The 20,728-nt window shown below is 37.1% G+C and overlaps 1 protein-coding gene across 1 annotated transcript in view; it reads right to left on the bottom strand.

Annotated features, from left to right (window-relative positions):
- vegfc (vascular endothelial growth factor c) overlaps window positions 1–20,728 on the bottom strand; it is a 57,883-nt gene that overhangs the window by 27,517 nt on the left and 9,638 nt on the right. Inside the window, exons 2-3 of the mRNA XM_058386620.1 lie at window positions 4,424–4,631; window positions 3,743–3,933 (exon numbers count right to left, since the gene is read on the bottom strand). Of these exons, the coding sequence (XP_058242603.1) occupies window positions 3,743–3,933; window positions 4,424–4,631 (399 nt within the window). The remainder of the gene's footprint in view (window positions 1–3,742; window positions 3,934–4,423; window positions 4,632–20,728) is intronic.

Below are 20,728 nucleotides of genomic sequence, written 5' to 3'. Positions count from 1 at the left end.
GATAGGAAATTCTTTTGCTTCAGATTACACAAGATAATAATCTATATATACCCTTAAGTATACACCGATCAGACATAACATTATGAGCAGTGCCTGGTGAAGTGAATAAGACTGATGATCTCCTCATCATGGCACCTGTTAGTGGGTGGGATATATTAGACAGCAAGTGAACATTTTCTCCTCAAAGTTGATGTTAGAAGCAGGAAAAGTGGACAAGCGTAAGGATTTGAGCGAGTTTGACCCAATTGGGCCAAATTGTGATGGCTAGACCACTGGATCAGAGCATCTCCAAAACTGCAGCTCTTGTGGGGTGTTCCCGGTCTGCAGTGGTCAGTATCTATCAAAAGTGGTCCAAAGAAGGAACAGTGGTGACCTGGAGACAGGGTTATGGGCAGTCAAGGCTCATTGATGCACATGGAGAGTGAAGTCTGGTCCGTGTGATCCGATCCAACAGACGAGCTACTGTTGCTCAAACTGCTGAAGAAGTTAATGCTGGTTCTGATAGAAAGGTGTCAGAATACATGGTGCATCACAGTTTGTTGTGTTTTGTCAGCAAAAGGGGGACCAACACAATATCAGACAGGTGGTCATAATGTTATGCCTGATCAGTGTATTATGTACTGATATTGTTATATATATTATATATAACCCTTTTTTTTTTTTTTTTTTAACCAAAAAACTGGTGTTCCATGCCTCCAGTGGAATCAAGCTGGACTTCTGGGACATTTTCCATTAGTACAAACAAACAAATTATGTTCTGGCTGTGAGTCTGTACTAAAATGAGTCTGTTGGCTTTCAGTATGTTTTTAGACGTGTGTTTTTCTCTCTGTTGGAGAACCTTACACAGAATCAAACAGTCAAATGCTAGAGAATTTTTTAAGACTGCATCTGGACCGCTTTCCGCCAGTGAAAGTCTGAACACAGTAGAAAGTCATTTTGAGACAGGTTTCTCAGGCTTGCATGTATCCTGCAGTGTGATGAGGACTTGAGGACGAGACCTCATACACCCAGAGCCTCTTGGTGCATTTGGCAGCACAACAAATACTCCAAGCTCACTAATAAAAACTCTACAATCCCCCAAACCACTAGTTTAGCTCTTGGAAAATTCACCTCCTATTGGTTTTCCATGCCTCACTACAGGGGGCTGTTCATTACCGAGATACTTTGGCGCTTCTTACAAAAACAGAAGCAGAGAACTGGACTAATAAGAAGGATGGAGAGGAGGAGAAGGAGAAGAAGAAGAAGAAGAAGAAGAAGAAGAAGAAGAAGAAGAAGAAGAAGAAGAAGAAGAAGAAGCAACAGAAAAAGAAGAAGCTGAATGGTCCATTAAAGGTCCATTAGCTCCTACTGTTAAAGAACATCAACGAGGTAAAAGGATGAGGTAGTGCTCTGAGGTAGGACTGTCCTGCTTCATTACTGAGATACTTTGGTGCTTTTTTTTTTACAAAAACAGAAGAAGAGAACTGGACTAATAAGGAGGCAAGAAGAAGAAAAAGAAGATGAATTATAAGAAGAAGTTGAAGAAGAAGAAGAAGAAGAAGAAGATGATGATGATGATGATGAGGATGAGTGGTCCATTGAAGGTCCATTAGCTCCTACTGTTAAAGAACAGCAGTGAGGTAAACAGATGAGGTAGTGCTCTGAGGAAGGTCTTGCTATAAAGCACTTAAACACCCATTTTTATCCCTTTATTAGTCTCTATTCTCCTCTAACAGCTTTACTAAGTGCTTTCTCTGACCACTCATCAAAATAAAAGCACTTCAGAGGGATATTTATTTACAGTCGGCCGAAGCCTGTGTATCGTCTGAAGCAGGTGACACGAAGGTCAGACGTAACCCGAGATCGGTTTAAAGTGGCCTGGAGAAGTAGCACGGTGAAGGGGTTAAGCCGACACAGGTGTCTGGTGAGTGTTGAGAAGAAGACGAAGAAGAAAAGATGAAGAAGGAGAAGAAAAAACATATGAAATCATTTAAAATGGCCTGTTACATGGAACAGATGACACAAAGCAGGCCGGGTTTTATACAGGAAGCAAATAAAAAGTGAGGGTTTGTATGCAGATAGAAGATTTATTTATGTATAAATGAAAAGAAACACAACGATGGGTCTGATGAATAATAATCGTGCGAAGATTTTCAGCCAAAAATCATCTGAGTGGAAATCACGAGTCTGGAATTTTTTCTGTAATGTATTTATAAATAAATAAATATAAATGGATTTTAAAAAGCTAGCTAATCATGATGAGTGTGTAAACTTATGTAAAAGAAATTATGGAAATTTACGAAAAGGGATTTGTACGTGGATTATGTAATTTCAGATGAAAGAAAAATATTTGAAATCTTTCATCTCTAAAGAACAGATCTAGATTAGAGACCAATTAATATTCTGGGTAGCAGAGAGCGGTCTGGTTCTCACCCATGGAACATTTCTTTAAATGATAGAAGTTAATCTACACTGCCCCCTGAGGTCAGGTCACCCCCTAAACACCCAAACACTCAAACCCTGACCAGTGAGGAAGAAAGCGAAGGAGCTGAGACGCCTCGACATCAACCCTCACTAATCACCAAGCACTACAGCAGTTTCAACCTACGTCAAACACGTCAATGATCCAGAAATCAGCTGTCTGGTGGTTTGTTCTGAACTCACACACACACTGAATGCACACACACACACACACACACACAAACACACACACACACACAGGTCAACCTACTAAAGTGCACAGTGAGGAAATATGAATAAATATCCAACATTTGGGGACACCACTTTATAGAGGGTCTAAAGATTTGAGCTACACAGACACACACACACACACAAACACAGACACAGACACACACACACACACACACAAACACACACCAAGACACACAAACCTACTTGAGTGCCCAGTGAGGACATATGACACAATAGACTACCTTTGGGGACGCCGCTTTATAGAGGGTCCAGAGACTAAAGCTCTATACACACACACACACACACAGACACACACACACACAGACACACACACACAGACACACACACACACGGAGATAAACTTACTTAAGTGCACAATGTGGACATACTGTATATGACTCAATACCCTATCTTTAGGGACACCACTTTACAGAGGGTCTAGAGACTTAAGCTACACACACACACACACACACATGCACACACACTCTTCAGATATATGCAAGATGCTTCGAAGCAGGAGAGGAATTTCATCCTACTGAAATGAGGTCTGATTTCAAATCTGTTTCACTCTCTCTCTCTCTCTCTCTCTCTCTCTCTCTCACACACACACACACACACACACACACACACACAGACACACACACACACACACTAAACTACATGATTAACAGCTATTTCATGCATTTAACTCAAACCTCAGCATTAACCTTAAAACAAAAGGAACTCCAGCAGCTCGTTTTATTCCTCAAATCAAATATATTTCTAAAAACACAAGAACATTACACCACATTCCTTTAAAGAGAAAAACACACTTTAACTTATTAAAGAATTTTGGCCTTGATTTGCTTGATGATTTGTATAAAAGGGTCTGTCTGTCTGTCTGTATGACTATCTATCTATCTATCTATCTATCTATCTATCTATCTATCTATCTATCTATCTATCTATCTATCTATCTATCTATTTTCCTCTCTGTCTGCTGCCTGTCTATCTATCTATCTATGTGCTGTCTGCCTATCTGTCTCACACACACACACACACACACACACACACCCATCGTGCTGAGACTCACAGTTTTGCTGATGAAGGAGGTGCTGATGTTCATGCACTGCAGCTCCTCGCTGTTGCAGCAGCCTCCACATCTGTAGACAGACACGCAGGGGGGTTTATAGAAGGTGTTTGTCGCCGCCCCAAACTCTTTCCCCACATCTAAACACACCTCACGCGGCATACACAGGGTCTTTCTCCACTCTGCCTCAATACCTGTTGCACCAGGAGACAATCAGACAGGAAGACGGAAAAAAAACAGGAAATAAATGAGCAAGAACACTTTTTCGAGTGTTTAGAGCTGCTGTAACGTGAGTGGGAATAGGAACAGGAACTTTTTAAAAGATTCAAAGAAAAACTATATATAATAAATATGCATATAAAAATAATTTTTTTTAAGGAAATAATATTAAGTAATTATATACAAAAAAATAAATATTAGAAAATATATAAAACATATATATAAAATAAAAATAATTTATAAAAACAATTAGTTAATTATTTTAATTATATAAATAAATAAATAAATAAATAAATAAATAAATAAATAAATAAAAAAAACATTTTAAATAATAAAATTTTTTTTATAGCATTGTAATTGTAAAACCACTGTAACGGTAAACTGCTCCAAGAGAGATAAAATACTCCAGGACTTGACATGTAACTTTGCTGAACAAACCAACTACTGATATGAACAGATGCTTACTTTTAAATATATCGAGGTTGAAGTAGGCGGCAGCGAAGGAGAGCTCCTCTGTGCGTGGGTCAGGGTCTCGGTGAGAGAAGCGAGGGTTGATGGTACGCTTGGAGTGGCACTTTAAGATGTTCCAGTAACTGGGGTAGAGGAGCCTCATCAGCTCGTCCACGCTGCCTGCAGAACGCAACTGTTCCTCCAGATCTGGCTCTGACAGCTCCTAATACACACACACAAACACACACACACACAAACACACACAAACACACACACACACACACTTGAACTCAGGTTTTAATGCATACTGTCCCAAATTTAAGCCTCGTAAAATCTGAGTACTTCTACTGAAGCCAGAACAGAAACAACACAGTAACAGATTCAGAGCTGGACGTCATCCATCTCCAGTTAAAGTGGCTCGTTTTTAAGAGGCTTTCACACCAGTGGTTTAGACGTGACAGCTGGACCAGGAAGTGCACCATGGTGCAGGACCTGAGACTTCCTCTAGTTCTGTTGTTCGGAACTCTGGTCCGCATTTGGTCAGGAAGTAAAGTTATCAGTTTTAGCCTGATGATGACATCATTAGTTTTCACAACTTATGTATAGAATAAGAGGAGGGGAATTTTGTGTAAGGAGTAAGGAGCCTTAATGCGACAATGAATGAATGAATAAATAAATAAATAAATAAATAAAAACATTGGTTCAGTTTGAGTGAGTTACAATCCAGTGAAACTGAAACCAAACCAACGCTGCCAAAGGACGCCGGGAACATCGGCACTCGGATTCAGACCACAGCAAACGATCCCAGAACGAAAACCATCAAAGACAAGTTTCATACTGGTTACAGAGAGCGAAAACCATCACAGCACAGAAATGTCAGTTCTGATTTATGGACCGATGATAAAGATGGAGGAATAAGCCAATAAATCCTACACACACACACACATACACACTGAAGCTGAAATAAAATCTCCCCTACACACCAGCGCAAACTTGAAACATCGAGAAACAAAACAAACGTCTTGGAGTCTTGGATTTGGATCACCTTCATCATCATCATTCAATTTGTGCTGTTCGAAATCTATTGATCTAATGTGGTGTAATTTATCAGCAAATAAAAATGATGGATGGTTTGCTGGATGGTGAATGTTGTGAATTATTCACACACAAACACATACATACAAACACACACACACACACACACACACACACATACAAAGCTAATATTGATTAACATGATACACAATGTTAAAAATAATCTGCTATTACAGATGTTATCTTTTCTTTTACTGCATTGGACTACTTGTGTTTTCATAAAAGTTCTCTCACAGCTGTTCCAGGAACATTACAGGAAGGAACCTGAGCGTTAGCTTGGCGGATATCTCCTGAGCACATCAGCCTAGCAGTTTTAATCTGAAGGTTTTAATCTCATTATCTGGGATATTAGCTGCTCCGGTGTCTTTGCCCATCATGGAGAAGAACATTGCTAACTACACACACATGCAACGTCTGTAGTGATTCAGGGCCTTTAGTGTACAATGGCTTCTTTGTGAAAATATCTGTACACATACAGGAGAGATTGTCCAGACCTGACAGAGGGATTAAGATCAGGACCGGAGCCGTAACTACGGCAACACTAATAGGACATTCAGCTAGGATCGTGAGATAGAGAGTCTTCCGGTAACAGTAGCGTTTTATTATGATTAGAGATGGCAGGTCAGGTGGAGCTCATTGACAGATAAATAAATAAATAAATAAATAAATAAATAAATAAAAATAAGCAAATAAATAAATAAATAAATAAATAAATAAATAAATAAATAAATAAATAATTGATCCCCTGAATATTGGAAATTTAAATAAATTTTAAGTACATTATTTTTTTACAAATAAATAGACACTTTTAGATTTTTATATAAAACTATAAATAAATAAATAAATTTGATTTGATCCCCTAAATATTGGAAAAGACTGATATTGGATTTTTTTATTTATTTATTAAATTACATTTTCTTTTTTGAGAAATGTTTACAAATAAATAGACAATTTTAGATTTTTTAAAATTTATTTTGTTTTTAGGATTGGAATTAAATTCTATCATACTTTATTATATTTAATACATATTTTGTGTGTAAGTCATGATTTTAGCTACATATTTTAGTATTTTTTTAAAGTGTGTCATTTAAAAAAAGAAAAAAAAAAAGAAAAAAAAGAATTGGCATATTGGCTGATGCTCACGGTTTCAGTATCAGTATCAGTTCCAGTGAAGAAAAAAATCATGTATCCTGACATTGCTAGTCTATAATCTTTTACAAAACACACGTCTAATGTCCACGACTGACATTTTTTCACAACGTGTCTGAACAAGAAAGAACAAAAATAAAATAGTATTTTTAGACATAATATTTTCAGTGTTTCATCTCATCGTAGGCCTCTTTCATCATTTTAGGTAAAAATGTTTTTTTTTCTCTGTTTGACCATTTTCGGTAAGCAATACATCCACTCCATATCCAGCTCTATACGTATCTCATGTTTCCTGAGCTGAACAAACACTGACCGATTTTATTTCACGTTCAAAATTTAACGTAACAGAAAGCAAGAGGAAGACGGGAGGAGGGGGCGGAGCTTCCAGAAAGTCATTATAGTAAAGCAAATTATTCCACATTACAATAATATGGTCTGTATGGCCCAATTTATTGTAAAGAAAAAATAAATGGTAAAAAAAATCTTTTTGTGTATATTTGAGCTGTCATTAATCATAATAATAAGAATGATATTAATAATAATAATAATAATAATAATAATAATAATAATAATGATAATAATAATACAATTAATTGTTAAACTGATGACCAGATAATGCATAAATGTTGACAGATCTGGTCATAATAAAAAAAATAAAATAATAATAATAATAATAATAATAATAATAATAATAATTATTATTATTATTATTATTATTATTATTATTATTATTATTATAGTACACTCATAGAGTAAACATCAACAGATATTTTGAAAAGGGAATATTATGTATAGTTGATTCAATTATTAAATCAGAAAATAAAATTAGCCCAGATAATCACCATAATAAGCAGCTAGAAATCTCAAAAACAATCATCCAGTGCATCTGTCCAACTCCATCTCTATACGTTACAAATAAAAACCGTATGATCCAGAAAGAGAAGCGGCTCTGCTCATCCATAACATTCCACCACACACTGTAAATCACTGCCTAATAGACTGAAGTGTCATCGCTCTGCTGCTGCCGTGGGCCTCAGCGTGAACCGACACTGCAGGTCAGCGTACAGAGATAAAAACAAGCGTCTGTGTGTTGAAATGCCCGGAGTCTCCGAGGAACAGGGTTTTGGCAGGGTGTGAAAACATATGCAGGCGGCATGAGGCGTGCAGAGATCACGATGGAAAGCGATACGGCTGTCTGGGAGACTCCAGGACGTGCGCCATGACAGATCATCACCAGCGATAAAGAAACAAAAATGCAAAAGCTAATGAGTCGAGAGCGCCATGACCCCGGATTACAGCACAAGGTTATTATTATGCAAAATAAATTCTCTGCATTCTTTAGATGAGGTCTGGGGATTACAGTGTTGCATCAATCTGGTTTTCCACATGAGAACAAAATTTTCAAAGAAAGAGTGGAAAATAGCTTTGGTTTGCATTAGAGCACGTTCTCCATAGGGTCAGATTTTTCACTCAGACTTATTGACGCACTGAAGATGTTCAGACGTTGCTCTGATGACCTTAACCCTTTTTTTTTTTTTTTTTACCAGTACACTGGTGTTCCATTGCATGGGTGGAATGGAAACTGACTTACAGGGACATTTTCAATCAGATGAATAATGAACGAATGATGTTCAGGCTGTGAGTCTGATCTAAAACGAGTCAGTGTGTATCAGACGTGTGTTTTTCCCTCTGTTGGAAAACCTTACACAGAATTTTACTCAAATCTGAGCTGCTTTTTAGATGAACAAACACTCGGAGCGTCTCAGAGAGCTTAATATTATTTAATATCAACATTTTCTCAAAAGATATAAACATTTCTGTAGGAAAATCAAACCTGGAATTTTTCTATGAATCTATCACCCCTAGTAGTCTAGAGAAAAACAGAAAACCTTCTGAAACACAACAAATCCTTGAAGTCCTGAGTGTCTACTTTCATATGAACTTCATATTAACCTCCACTGTGGAGAGAGACAGGACGAAGACGCTCAATCATCTACATGGACACGTGAAAAGCAGGAGGAAATGACATTTTTGTCAAGATCCAATTCTAAAATTCTGCTTTTTCACTCATTCATTTGATTAAATGAATTTGTATTTAATTAATACAAAAATGCTTCACTTTACTAAGGGTGCCAAAACTTCTGGAGCTGACAGTTTGTGATAGAGCATAAAATGTCAATCACGTCATCATTAGCAGCAACAGAACCCAACAGAGCAGACGGCGCATAAGTCCTCCTTGTGGATTTATTTCAGTCTCAGCGGAACCCCAGGACCACTGAATCATTTCATGGCTCTCTGTAGAATGGTGTCAGAAGGAAGAAATGAGTCGTTGTAGGAAACGGTCCCACGTTAAGCTCGCTCGTCTGTGCTCAGGGAGCTCAAATCCCACCGAACCGTCTGAACAAGCCCATTGTGCTCGGCCTCGTCCGTGCCTTTTGTTTGTGCCGATGCTGGAGATAACGTGCCAGTCGGTTTCCTACGTGAAACAATAGGGAGCGTGTGAAACGGTGATGTGTGTGTGTGTGTGTGTGTGTGCCAGCTATGTGAACACCTCCACATGTCACCGTGTCTCCAAACTTGGAGGTCGCGTAACACCAGAAATGTCTCAGTACAATGCACTATTTTTACTCATCCATTATGTCATAAATAGAGCAGGAACGGGAGGACGGGCTCGGAGCCTGAAGAGTCTCAACCATAAACGGCTCTCATTGTTGCTTTATTAGCACCGAGGGGACAAAAATATTTCCTAGAATCAGAAAGTTCCGGTCAGGGTGGAGTCACACAGCGACACGATGAAACCAATCCTCTCCATGGTTTGTGTCTACATCACATTAAACCCTTGTTATGACAGGTTCAGGTGGGTGAGTTTGAGAAGCTCAGTCTGAAGTGCACTCTGCTCTCTAATGACTGGTTTCACTTGTTCTTTGTGATTCCACATCATCCGTGTTTAATCTGGGAAAACAATCCTCCATGATTCAGTGTGCTGGAGTTAATGAGGGGTTCAGAGGTGGGGATTCAGACAGTGTCGCAAAAACACACAGGGAATAAAAACACTCCGGCAGAGAAACCAAAAAATTACTGCAGCCACCCACCTCGCTGACTCTACACTGACTCTACACCTCACTGACTCTACACTGACTCCACACCTCACTGACTCTACACTGACTCTACACCGAGCTGACTCTACATTGACTCTACACCGAGCTGACTCTACACTGACTCTCCACATTGTGACTCTCTACTCTGACTCTCTAAACTGACTCTCCACCTCACTGACTCTCTGTCCTGACTCTCTACACTGATTCTTCCCTTCTCTGACTCTACACTGACTCTCCACACTGACTTTACACATTGATTCTCCATACTGACTCACCACCTTGCTCTCTCCACCGACTCTCCACACTGACTCTTCACCTCACTCTCCACACAGACTTTCCATATTGACACTATACTGACTCTTTACACTGACTATCCATACTGACTCTACACTGACTCTCCACCTTGCTGACTCTTTACACTGACTCTCTACACTGACTCTCCATACTGACTCTCCACCTGCCTCTCCACACTTCCTCCCCCCACTGACTCTCTACTATAACTCTCCACTGACTCTTGACACTTACACTCCACCTCAATCTCCACACTGACTCTCTACTTTGACTCTCTACACTGACTCTACACCTCGCTGACTCTACACTGACTCTCCACCTCACTGGTTCTACACTGACTCTTTACACTGACTCTCCACCACACTCTCCACACTGACTCTCTACACTGACACTGGGTTTTGTGGTGCATTGTGGGATTTTTAGGGAGCAAACATTCCAGTGCACTAGGATGATTTTGCAAATGAGAGAGAGAGAGAGAGAGAGAGAGAGAGAGACAGAGATCTTAAAACAGCAACTCCCGGATCAGTGCCCTGAATAGTGAACTAGGTCAAAAGATGTTTGAGACACAGCCAAAGTCTGGGGACAAACTGAAAGCATCCCTCTGAATTGTTCTGAGGTCAGCTGAGAAAGAGCCGCCATCACTGCAGACTGACAATAAATAGCTAATAAAATAAGAAAGCACAAAAAAATTAACATACATAGATAGATAGACAGATAGACAGATAGACAGATAGATAGATAGATAGATAGATAGATAGATAGATAGATAGATAGATAGATAGATAGATTTTACAATCATTTATCAATAGGGATATTCAACAGACAGTCAAATTGTCCATAGAGGTCACATTACAGTGAGAATTCCCAAACTGTGGAATGCTGTTAGACTTTGGACAAACACAACACATGATTCATAATAATAAACAATAATAAAATAAAAATAATAAAATTCTACACTGTTGCCTGGCTTGACACTGATCTTTTGCTTCCTATCTGAGGATTACATTTACAAATCAGGATTTAAATGTTTTAATGACGGAAATTTCTGAATCAGTGCAGGAATTGTAGAAAAATTATTTGGTGCAGCCAAAAAGCCAAATCTAACAGCATCAGAATAACATTTTTTTCAGATTTAGGTGTCAATCATGCAGCCTGTGTGCAGTTTTACAGTTTCTCTGAAGCCCCGCCCCAGAATGCTTCTTATTGGCTGACACGTTTCAGTCAGAATATCTTTCCCAAATCTTTCTGCTTTACTTTTTCCATTTAAAACCAACACCTTGTGCTTGTCGGTTAAATTTCTTTAATATTAGTGCAGTTACAAATCACAGGTTTATATTCGTTCTTTTGAGTTAGCGTTTCTATAGTAACAGATCATTCATTAAGCATGTGGCAAGTGTGTTATTTAACATAGAAGCTCATTGATATGGTGAAATTTCAGCTCAGAAAGTTTTGAAAGGAGTCTCCAGTCCCTTCAGGACAGAACACTTTACAATTTGTGATGAATTGATAAGAGGCTGGTCAGGGAAAGACAGTTTACAGCTGCTCTAGCGTAAGTGCTAAAAGGAAGTTTTATAAATATCGAGGGATAAAATGCTTCAGGACATGATGTTAATAGAAAATAATGAACATCAAGGTGGTGGTAGTAGTAAGTTTATCTCAGCACCCAAAACAGTGTTTTATTCAACGGCAAAATGGCTTTGTAGTTATAAGGTATCAAGGTACAGGGGTTAAAGAACCAGGACGCCACATCCACTAGATAGTGAGGTTAATGACTGGTCTATGAGATTCATGAAGACACACAGGTACATCATCACACACAAACCACAATATCCGTCTGACAAACTAGACCATCTGACCCAACGCAATCCAATCAAGTGAATCACAACAGGGAAGAAAGTCAAGATACCAATAAAAACCCAAAGCAACACCATAATAAGACGAGTCAGTTTATCCAACGGTCACCACTGTAATTGTGACTCAGTGTGTGGAGGTTTTGCAAAAATACAGCGAGAGGATGTTTCGGATTTCCTGATACGAAAGGAAAAAAACACACACATTCCTGTTTCATGGCTCAAAGTCTTTTCTCTGGCCGAGAGTCAGCAACACGCAGGCCAAATAGGGAAGTAAAGCCAAGATTTTCAAGTGGTTTTGCGAATATCCACAAGTTCATAAGCCTACGCCGGATCGCTCAGTTCAGCGAGGGAATTCCTTATGACCTCCATCTGAGAAAAGAAAAAAAACTTGCACCAGTTCCACAGCATTTCATCCAACTCCTCATTAAATTACCCAATCCCAATCTTAAACCATAGACACACTGTTTACTGCAATGGTTTGCGAAGCTCTAAACTTTTCCATTTCTGAAATCAGCATTGAAAATATCACGAGGCTGATTATGTGACTCATTATATCAACCAAAATATTTGAAAAACAATGTCATAACAGACACGATTTAATCCTGTGCTGACATCACTGAGAGGTGTCGCCAGACGACCTGGGGGATGAAGGAGTGTGAAACTCGTTCCCATCCGAAATGTACTCAAGCGTGCAAATGAAGGAAACGACGCAGCTGGAACTCTGAAGAGCGACACAAATGAAAGGAAATGGACTGGAGACTGAAAAGCAAACAAAGAGAAAACAAGGTCACCTTATTACTTCCTTTCTCGTTCTGACTGCGACAGCAACTGCAAATGCGACTGCGAATGCGACTGCACTATATATATAATTTAATAAATATGTATAATTCTTAAACATTTTTAAATGTTATTTTAATGTAATTTAACACTTCATAAACATAAAAAATATTATTTCCTTTATACTTTACACTATATACTTTATACTTATTTTCTCATATATAATTTAATTTGGTTTTTATTTGATCTGTGAAAACACACTGAACTTATTTAATCACTTATTATTATTATTATAATTATTATTATATTATATTATATTATATTATATTATATTATATTATATTATATTATATTATATTATATTATATTATATTATTAATAATATTATCATATTATTGTTATAATATTTCTTATATTTATTTATTTATTTATTTATTTATTTATTTATTTATTTATTGTAACTTTACCAGTAAAACACTTTGTACATAGATGACAATTTGTTCATTTGAATTTTTAGTTTTTTATTACTTTAATTTTGCTAAATGGATTATTTCTATCTAATGATTATTTCATCTATTATTCTTCCTTTTTTATTTTAGGTATTTGTAAATATATTAGTAAATCTTGTATTAAAAAGGATCTACAGAAATGAAAATAATAATTATTTCTGCCATTTTACTGGTATTTTATTTATCATAATACTTATTCATATTTTTTGTACATTACTTTTAGGTATTTTTTCTTGTCTTTTCTATTATATTCTATAATGTATTTCAATCATTTTATTCCAGTATAATTCCTATTTTTCATCACAGCCAATAGAAAAAAAGTTTTACGCTAATACACTCAGATTTAAGGACACTTCTGAACCTCAACATCTCGCTGGAGAATATTGTAGAAGATCAGAAAGATCTGACCCTCTGGAGATTAATAATGAGACTGAAGCTCTGGAGAATACATCTCATACATCTATGTTCACAGAGCTGAATTTTACCAAGATACAGAGAAACAAACCAGATCATGCTGAGACATTTTCAAACACGCTCTTTTACACAAATTTCATCTGCCATTTTCTTTCCTTTGGCAACTGAAAAGGTTTTCTCAGGTAAAAAGTGCAAAACATGAGCTTTAACGTTCTTCTAATACAGTCCACAAATCAGTTCTAAACCAGAAAAATGCTACCTGCTTCACACTATGCTAAAGATTAGTTGAAGTCAAGCTAGGTCAAACCTGTTCAAAACAGTTTATACTACACCTGTATCCCAAATGCTAGCAAGAAAAATAGCTAGGAGGAAAGCTCATTAGTTCTATGGGAATGCTAATCAGTAGATTATATTGTGAGTAGATAAAGAAATAACACATTTCCAGAAGAGGATAGGCCATAACTGTGTGCTAATGTAGCCTATTCATTAGCTAATAGCCCTGCAAGATAACAGCGAGATATTCTAGCAATTAGAATGTCACTAACGTCCTCTGTCTCGCACCTTCAAGGATTCATCAGCTGCTTTTCAATTCCATGTAGCAGGCTAAGAAAACTTTAAATCACACAACTTTAAGCTCTAGAAGTTCTATCTACTGTATAGGCGGCTAAGTCATTCATATACATTATGCTAATGTATTTTTAGCCAGTTGGCTAACATCAGCTAACCTTACAAAAGTCATATTCATAAATATTCATAATGTTTTCATGTAAAGGCAGCCATATTTTCCGATTTCGTTAGCCGGCTAGTCAACATAAGTCTGATTGGCATTGTAGCAATGTTTATGAAAAGACAATAACGGTTCTTTAAAATAAGATTATTGAGCCATTAGCATATGTGACACCTTTACAAATTACTGTATGAGGACTATTAATCTGCTAGCGTTATGTTGATTAGCCAGAGCAGGCCAGTATTTTAAATGATCACATTTCACAGCAGCTTTCCTGGGTCAGATTTAAAGTACAGTTTCGAACAGAATGTTTAAGTCATCAGTTGTCTTTGGTTGCACCGGCACTAAATCAGTCATCGTTATAAATCAGTGCAAGTACAGAATCCGTGAATTGGATTAGCTTGGATAACAGATTAGCTTGGATAATGGCTCTGCTCTATAAATTTTCCGATACTCCAGGCCTGAGCTGCAGCTGCTTGTGCTCTGTGTGATAAGAAGTGGCTATTCCAGCCACAGTATTTAGTTAAGGTTTCTGTGGTGCAATAAAATTATTAGCCTGGAATACGGGCTACTACTTAGTGATACCACAGGGATATTAATCCCAATGATGTGTAACCCAAACGTCTGGATGCCCATAGCCAGCGCCAATAATGAAATCTTTAAAACCCTTCACTCAAAAGGAGACACAAAGTGCTTCTAAGCTTCACAGTAACTATGGAGGACATTGTTTACATTTACATTATTTACTGTCCAGTGTCACCAAAATGAGGATGAGGTTCCCTTCTGAGCCTGGTTCCTCTCAAGGTTTCTTCCTCATATCATCTCAGGGAGTTTTTCCTCACCACCATCACCTCAGGCTTGATCATTAGGAATAAATGTTAGGGATAAACAGTAACTTTAAACTTTATAATTTTTATAATATGTTTCTATTCTTCTGTAAAGCTGCTTTAAGACAATGTCCATTGTCCATTGCGCTATACAAATTAAATTGAAATTGAATTATATATTAGAATTAGAACAACTTACAGAGCAATTCAGATTTTTTTTCTTCAATTACTCCTACACACATAAGAGATCCAGATTTACTTATACACACAGACACTTCTAGTAAATAAAGGTTTGTACTGAGCTCTGATTTGAAAAAGAAATACATAACTGAAGTATGTCTGAGATTCTTTTAGAACACTGACCACAAAAACAAGCCTAGATCCTGTGTTAGCCAAGACGGAGGAGGAGCAGGACGTTAACCTTGAGGGTTTCGAACCATATCCGCCGTGTCAGACAGGGTCGGTCTAGGTTTAGAGCTTTAAAAACAGACAATAAAACCTCAGACCGAATCCTAAACTCACCCGGAAGCCAATGAAAGATAAAACCAGGGTAATATGATGTCACTTCTTAGCACCTGACAGGAGTCAAGCTGCAGGATTTTGCACTAAACATGACTGACTGATCCCCCAAAAAAATGTACCAATGATCCATTAAAACATATATGTTTATTGATTTAGCAGATGCTTTTATCCAAATTCAAGCAAAGCGATCTATCAAACAGAGGAAAATACCATACCTTAGTGCTATCATTCAGGTTGTTTAATTGAACACTAGCTGAGAAAGAGAAAGAGAAAGAAAAGCTAGCATATGTTCAGATAATAATAATAATATGTTCAGATAAAGTTTTTTTTTGTAAGATAGTGATGGCTTCTGCTGTCTAGATTGAGGTTAGAAGTTCTTTCCACCATTGAGGGACAGTCAGTTCTGGAAGGTTCTGGAAAGGGACCTCATGCCTCCCTGAGTAGGCTCCACCAGGATTTGCAGGATGAGGGAAGGAACATAAACCTCAAGGAGAGTGTTGATTTTGAGGTAGGTGGGTTGATGTTCCAGACAAGGTCATGTATGTGAGCATCAAGGCCTTGAATCTGATTATAAGGAAGGAATGGTCCAGTCTTGGCTAATTGTACAAACTAAAAGATGTTAGACATAAAAATAGTAACCCAGTTGATTAAAAAAGATAAACAAAATGACTTTCTGTTGAAGTTTAGAAACCATCAGGATCTAATAAAAGTGTAAATCAGGTGACATTCTATAAGGAAAAGGTCCCAACATGGAACCCTGAGGTACTCCAGAAGGATAGAGCACAAAGCAGGATTTCAGGGTTTGGGGTAAAACATGGCCTGTCTGTACCATCAAGATAGATTATTTGAGCTGAGTGAATGTAAGTCACCATATTAACTTGCACATGGCTAACCTGCTCTGAGGAGAGTTAACACTGATTGCCTCATGTCCATTGAATGTGCAAATAATTATGATGGCATCACTATTTCTGGGGATCCTATGGAACTGGGTGCTCATGTTCTGAAAAGATCTCTGCAAAGAGTAGTTTTCAGTGATGGACAGAATTAGTACTTACAGAAGAAGAAGGAGAAGAAGAAGAAGAAGAAGAAGAAGCAAATTAGATGACAAATGAATAGTTAACTTTTTATTAAAAACAGATTGTAAGTGTGTTCAGTTCCAAATATACTCTATTAATCATGTGGGTATTTGTGTGCCATTATATTTCATGTTCAATTCATAATATCACACAACTAACATTAGTAAACCATTCATTCTACTTCTAACTAGATTTAGTAAGTAGTGCATACTACTAACTAGCCTTAGCATGTCATACTACTACTAACAGGCCTTGGTAAGCAATTCATACTAATACTAACTAGATATAATAAGCAATCCTCACAACTTCTATTACTTCTACTACATTGCCTTAGTAAACAATTCATACTCCTATTAACTAACCTTTGTACACAATTCATAATGCTACTAACTAATCTTAGCAGGTAATTCATATTACTACTAACTAGCCTTAGTAAGCAATCCAATTTAGTACTAACTAGATTTAGTAGGCAATCCATACAACTAGTACTACTACAACTACCTTGCCTTAGTAAGCAATTCATACTCCTATTAACTAGCCTGTGAAAGCAATTTATACTGCTACTAACTAAACTTAGTAAGTAGTTCATACTACTACTAACTACATTTAGTAAGCAATCCTAACTACTGCTAATACTACTACTACCTTGCCTTAGTAAATATTTCATACTACTAGCCTTAGTTTGTAAACCATACTGCTATTAACTAGCCCTAGTAAGGTCTATATGTACTTAAAATATGCCTAAATGATGTCAGTGCCAATGAATGAACAACATCAATAAATTTAAAAATATATAAAAAAAAATATTAATTATGGGTCGAGAAAATCTGCACACCTAGCATCAGCTCCGGTTTGTTTTGACTTTGTGGTGAAAAAGCTGTTTGCTCTGACATATTTGCTTACACATTGAGGTTGGCAGCTTGCAGCTTCCTGAGACACAAAAAAGCCACAGTTTAGAAATAAGTGAAGACCTTTGCAAAAATACTGCTGATGCTCCGAGGCGCCACTCGACCACAAACCAGACTCATGAAGCCTAATGGAGGAAAGTAAGCAGCATTACTTACTGCTTTCAAATAGCATTACTTAAGCTGCTAAATCTCATTAAACTCCTTCTACTGAAGTCTTGTCAACTCTGTGGGCTTCTTAGCTACGCTCCTGAGAAGTAGTTCTCAGTCATATAAGACCGAGTTCTAATCTAATCGAACTGGAACTGATGACACAGACCAGAAATGAATCAACAAGACAATGATTTTTTCTTTTTCTTACCGTAACCCTTTATTTATCTTCTAGAATTTCATAGAATTGTACATATGAAACTTTGTTTTTAATCTTATTCTATATTATTATAATTTAATGTGGAAAACACTTTATAAACATAAATAAAGTATATATATTTAACATTTTTGCCTTATTTTCTCTTATATAATGCAACATATTTTTTCTGCTTTACAAAACACAAATTTACATGTTTAAATTTTTTTTTTAATATTTTAAAAATTGTTTTTAAAGAGGTACTGCCTAAATAAAATTTATTATTTTTTATTCGTTTTCTTTTTATCCTTTCATGCTTACTTTTTTCTTATGTAATTACAATACTTAATTATTTACTTTAGGTTTATCTGTAAAACATTTTGTACATTAATGAGATTTTGTTTACTTTTATTTTTAAGCATTATATAATTTTACCAATTACTTGAGTCTAAAATTAATTATTTTTGTCCTTTAATGCATTATTTTTCTTGCAATTTTAGCTGTCAAAATCAGACAAAAATTCAAATCTACAAATTTGACCTGTATCTTCTGCTCACATTTTAACAAACGTAGTGATTAGCTTTTTTTTTTTTTTTTACGGAGAGGGCGGGGCTTACATTACAGCCACCATTTTAAGTATTTCTGAGCCACTGATATTTTAAGCAGTGGGGTGTCATCACATCCCTGAGCTCATTTACAGCCAAAGACAAGTGACTCAAAAGTTGCTGAGTCAGGATAATATTTCTGCTCATAATAATCTTACAAACTTCTTACAAACTCATTTGATCTCTTTCTCTGTTTCTCTTTTCTGTTGTTGTTTTTTTCCAGAAGGGAAAGTCTGTCTCTGGAGTACACAAACCCAGGCATCCTAGATAACTGGAATGAGCTGTAACCAACAGGGAGCTGAAGAGGGAATCACGCCTGGGTCATCTCGCCAGACAACAATTCAAAACACATGCAGAAGACTAGAGAGGACAAGTGAAGAAGAAGAAGAAGAAGAGGAAGTAGAATTTTTAAAGGATTTACAGGAATCCTGATGTAATCATCATCAGCACTGAACTGAAAAACTTCCGGTTTTGTTGTATTCTTGAATCATCGACTGCAGATCCGTTAAAGATTAGAGCAGAAGTTCCTTCAGATCTGCAGATCCATTGTTGTTAAATATGGCAGAAATTACAACACCTTCAAAAAGGGGAATATATGAAACATGACTTTTGCGTAAAAAGGTCAATCATGCTGCATACTCTTTGCTCTTCTTTGAATATTTAGGACCATGGAGAGTTTGTTTTAGAAGTCTCTGTCACAAATACAACCTTTTTCTGGAAGCTAAGAAGCTTTAATTATCTAATGAACCTTTAAAGAAGACTTAAAATGGTTTCTCACACTGCGCTTAGCCCTAAACCCTAAATCCCACTGTTACCCCCAGAGTAGAGGAAGGTTTGAGGTGTGTAATGTAAAAACTCTGGGGTTATGAAACTCTGCTCTGAAGCAGGAATCGGCACGGCAGTGTTTACAGCGTTAACTCCACATCGTATGGATGTAGAGTGATTATGAAGAAGCAGGATTGAGTGTTAACCCTGGGTAAAGTATGAGCAGCGTGAAAACTTCTGACTACATAAACTCAGGATTCTGTTTAGCCGGAGTTTATAATCCAACTGGGAAATATCTCACGTGTGAAAAGACCAAAAAAATGATCATACATAACTTCATCCTGGAGATGAAGCAGCTCTGACTGGACATCCCTCTCACATAACCTTACTTTTTAACATACTTTTTAAAAAAACAACCTCAGTTAAACAAACTAAGATACATGGTGCATCACATATTTTAGCCCCTGTATTGTACAAATGGTGTCGCAACTCACTAAAGACAGACCGCAGTGAAGAAACCGAATCAGACAGGAAGCAGCAATGTGGTTTAATCTGAAATGGAAGCGATGCGGCTTTTAGATTCTGCTTTCTGTGGAAGTCACGGCTTCTCGGTGGCCAACGTGTTAAAGCAATCTGTACAGAACAGCAGCACTGCACTTCGTCCAGCTCCAGCTGAAAACACGACCGTGAACACGCTGTGGACGAAAGGTCAGAGTTCATAGACACGGGCGTTTTTAAACCGAGTGCTGACCCTGACCGAGTGCTAGCCTCCCCTGGAAGAGATTAGAAAGGGTGTAAGGGATATGGTGAAGGCCACCAACATGGAGGATTAGCTCTCAAAGATCTCAAAGCAGCAGGATAATCTAACAAATATATTAGAGGTTTCATAAATCAATTAATTTTCCCTAAAAAATTTAGCTAGTTGTCTGATGTTCGCTAATCTAGGTTAACACTCGTTCTATACGGCTAATCTAGCTACCCAAAATACAATTTTTTTCATAAATATTTGCTAAATTCTTTTCATTCTTTTCTTTCCTTTCTTTTGAAGGAAAGAATAAAACACAAGGTAGCATGCTGTTATTGGACAATAATCAACATTCTGTCTGTGATGAAGCAGACTTATTGTTACCTTAGTCCATTACTTAGTTTAAGATGATTATTTTCCAATAAAATCATCCCTGAAGTCTTTTATCCCATTATTCCACACCAGAACAATTTTACATTCATTAAACAACAAAGCCTCATACTTTTATTTCTTTCTAGCTGTGTTTAAGGTTGTAGAACATCAGCGAAACACTGCACGATTTTCAAAGTCATGGGATCACGGTTGCTTTCACACTGCGCGACTAGCTGGGGTAGCA

Source organism: Hemibagrus wyckioides, linkage group LG03 (assembly GCF_019097595.1).
Source record: "Hemibagrus wyckioides isolate EC202008001 linkage group LG03, SWU_Hwy_1.0, whole genome shotgun sequence".
Taxonomy (NCBI): domain Eukaryota; kingdom Metazoa; phylum Chordata; class Actinopteri; order Siluriformes; family Bagridae; genus Hemibagrus; species Hemibagrus wyckioides.
This window is presented reverse-complemented; position numbering and strand designations above follow the sequence as displayed.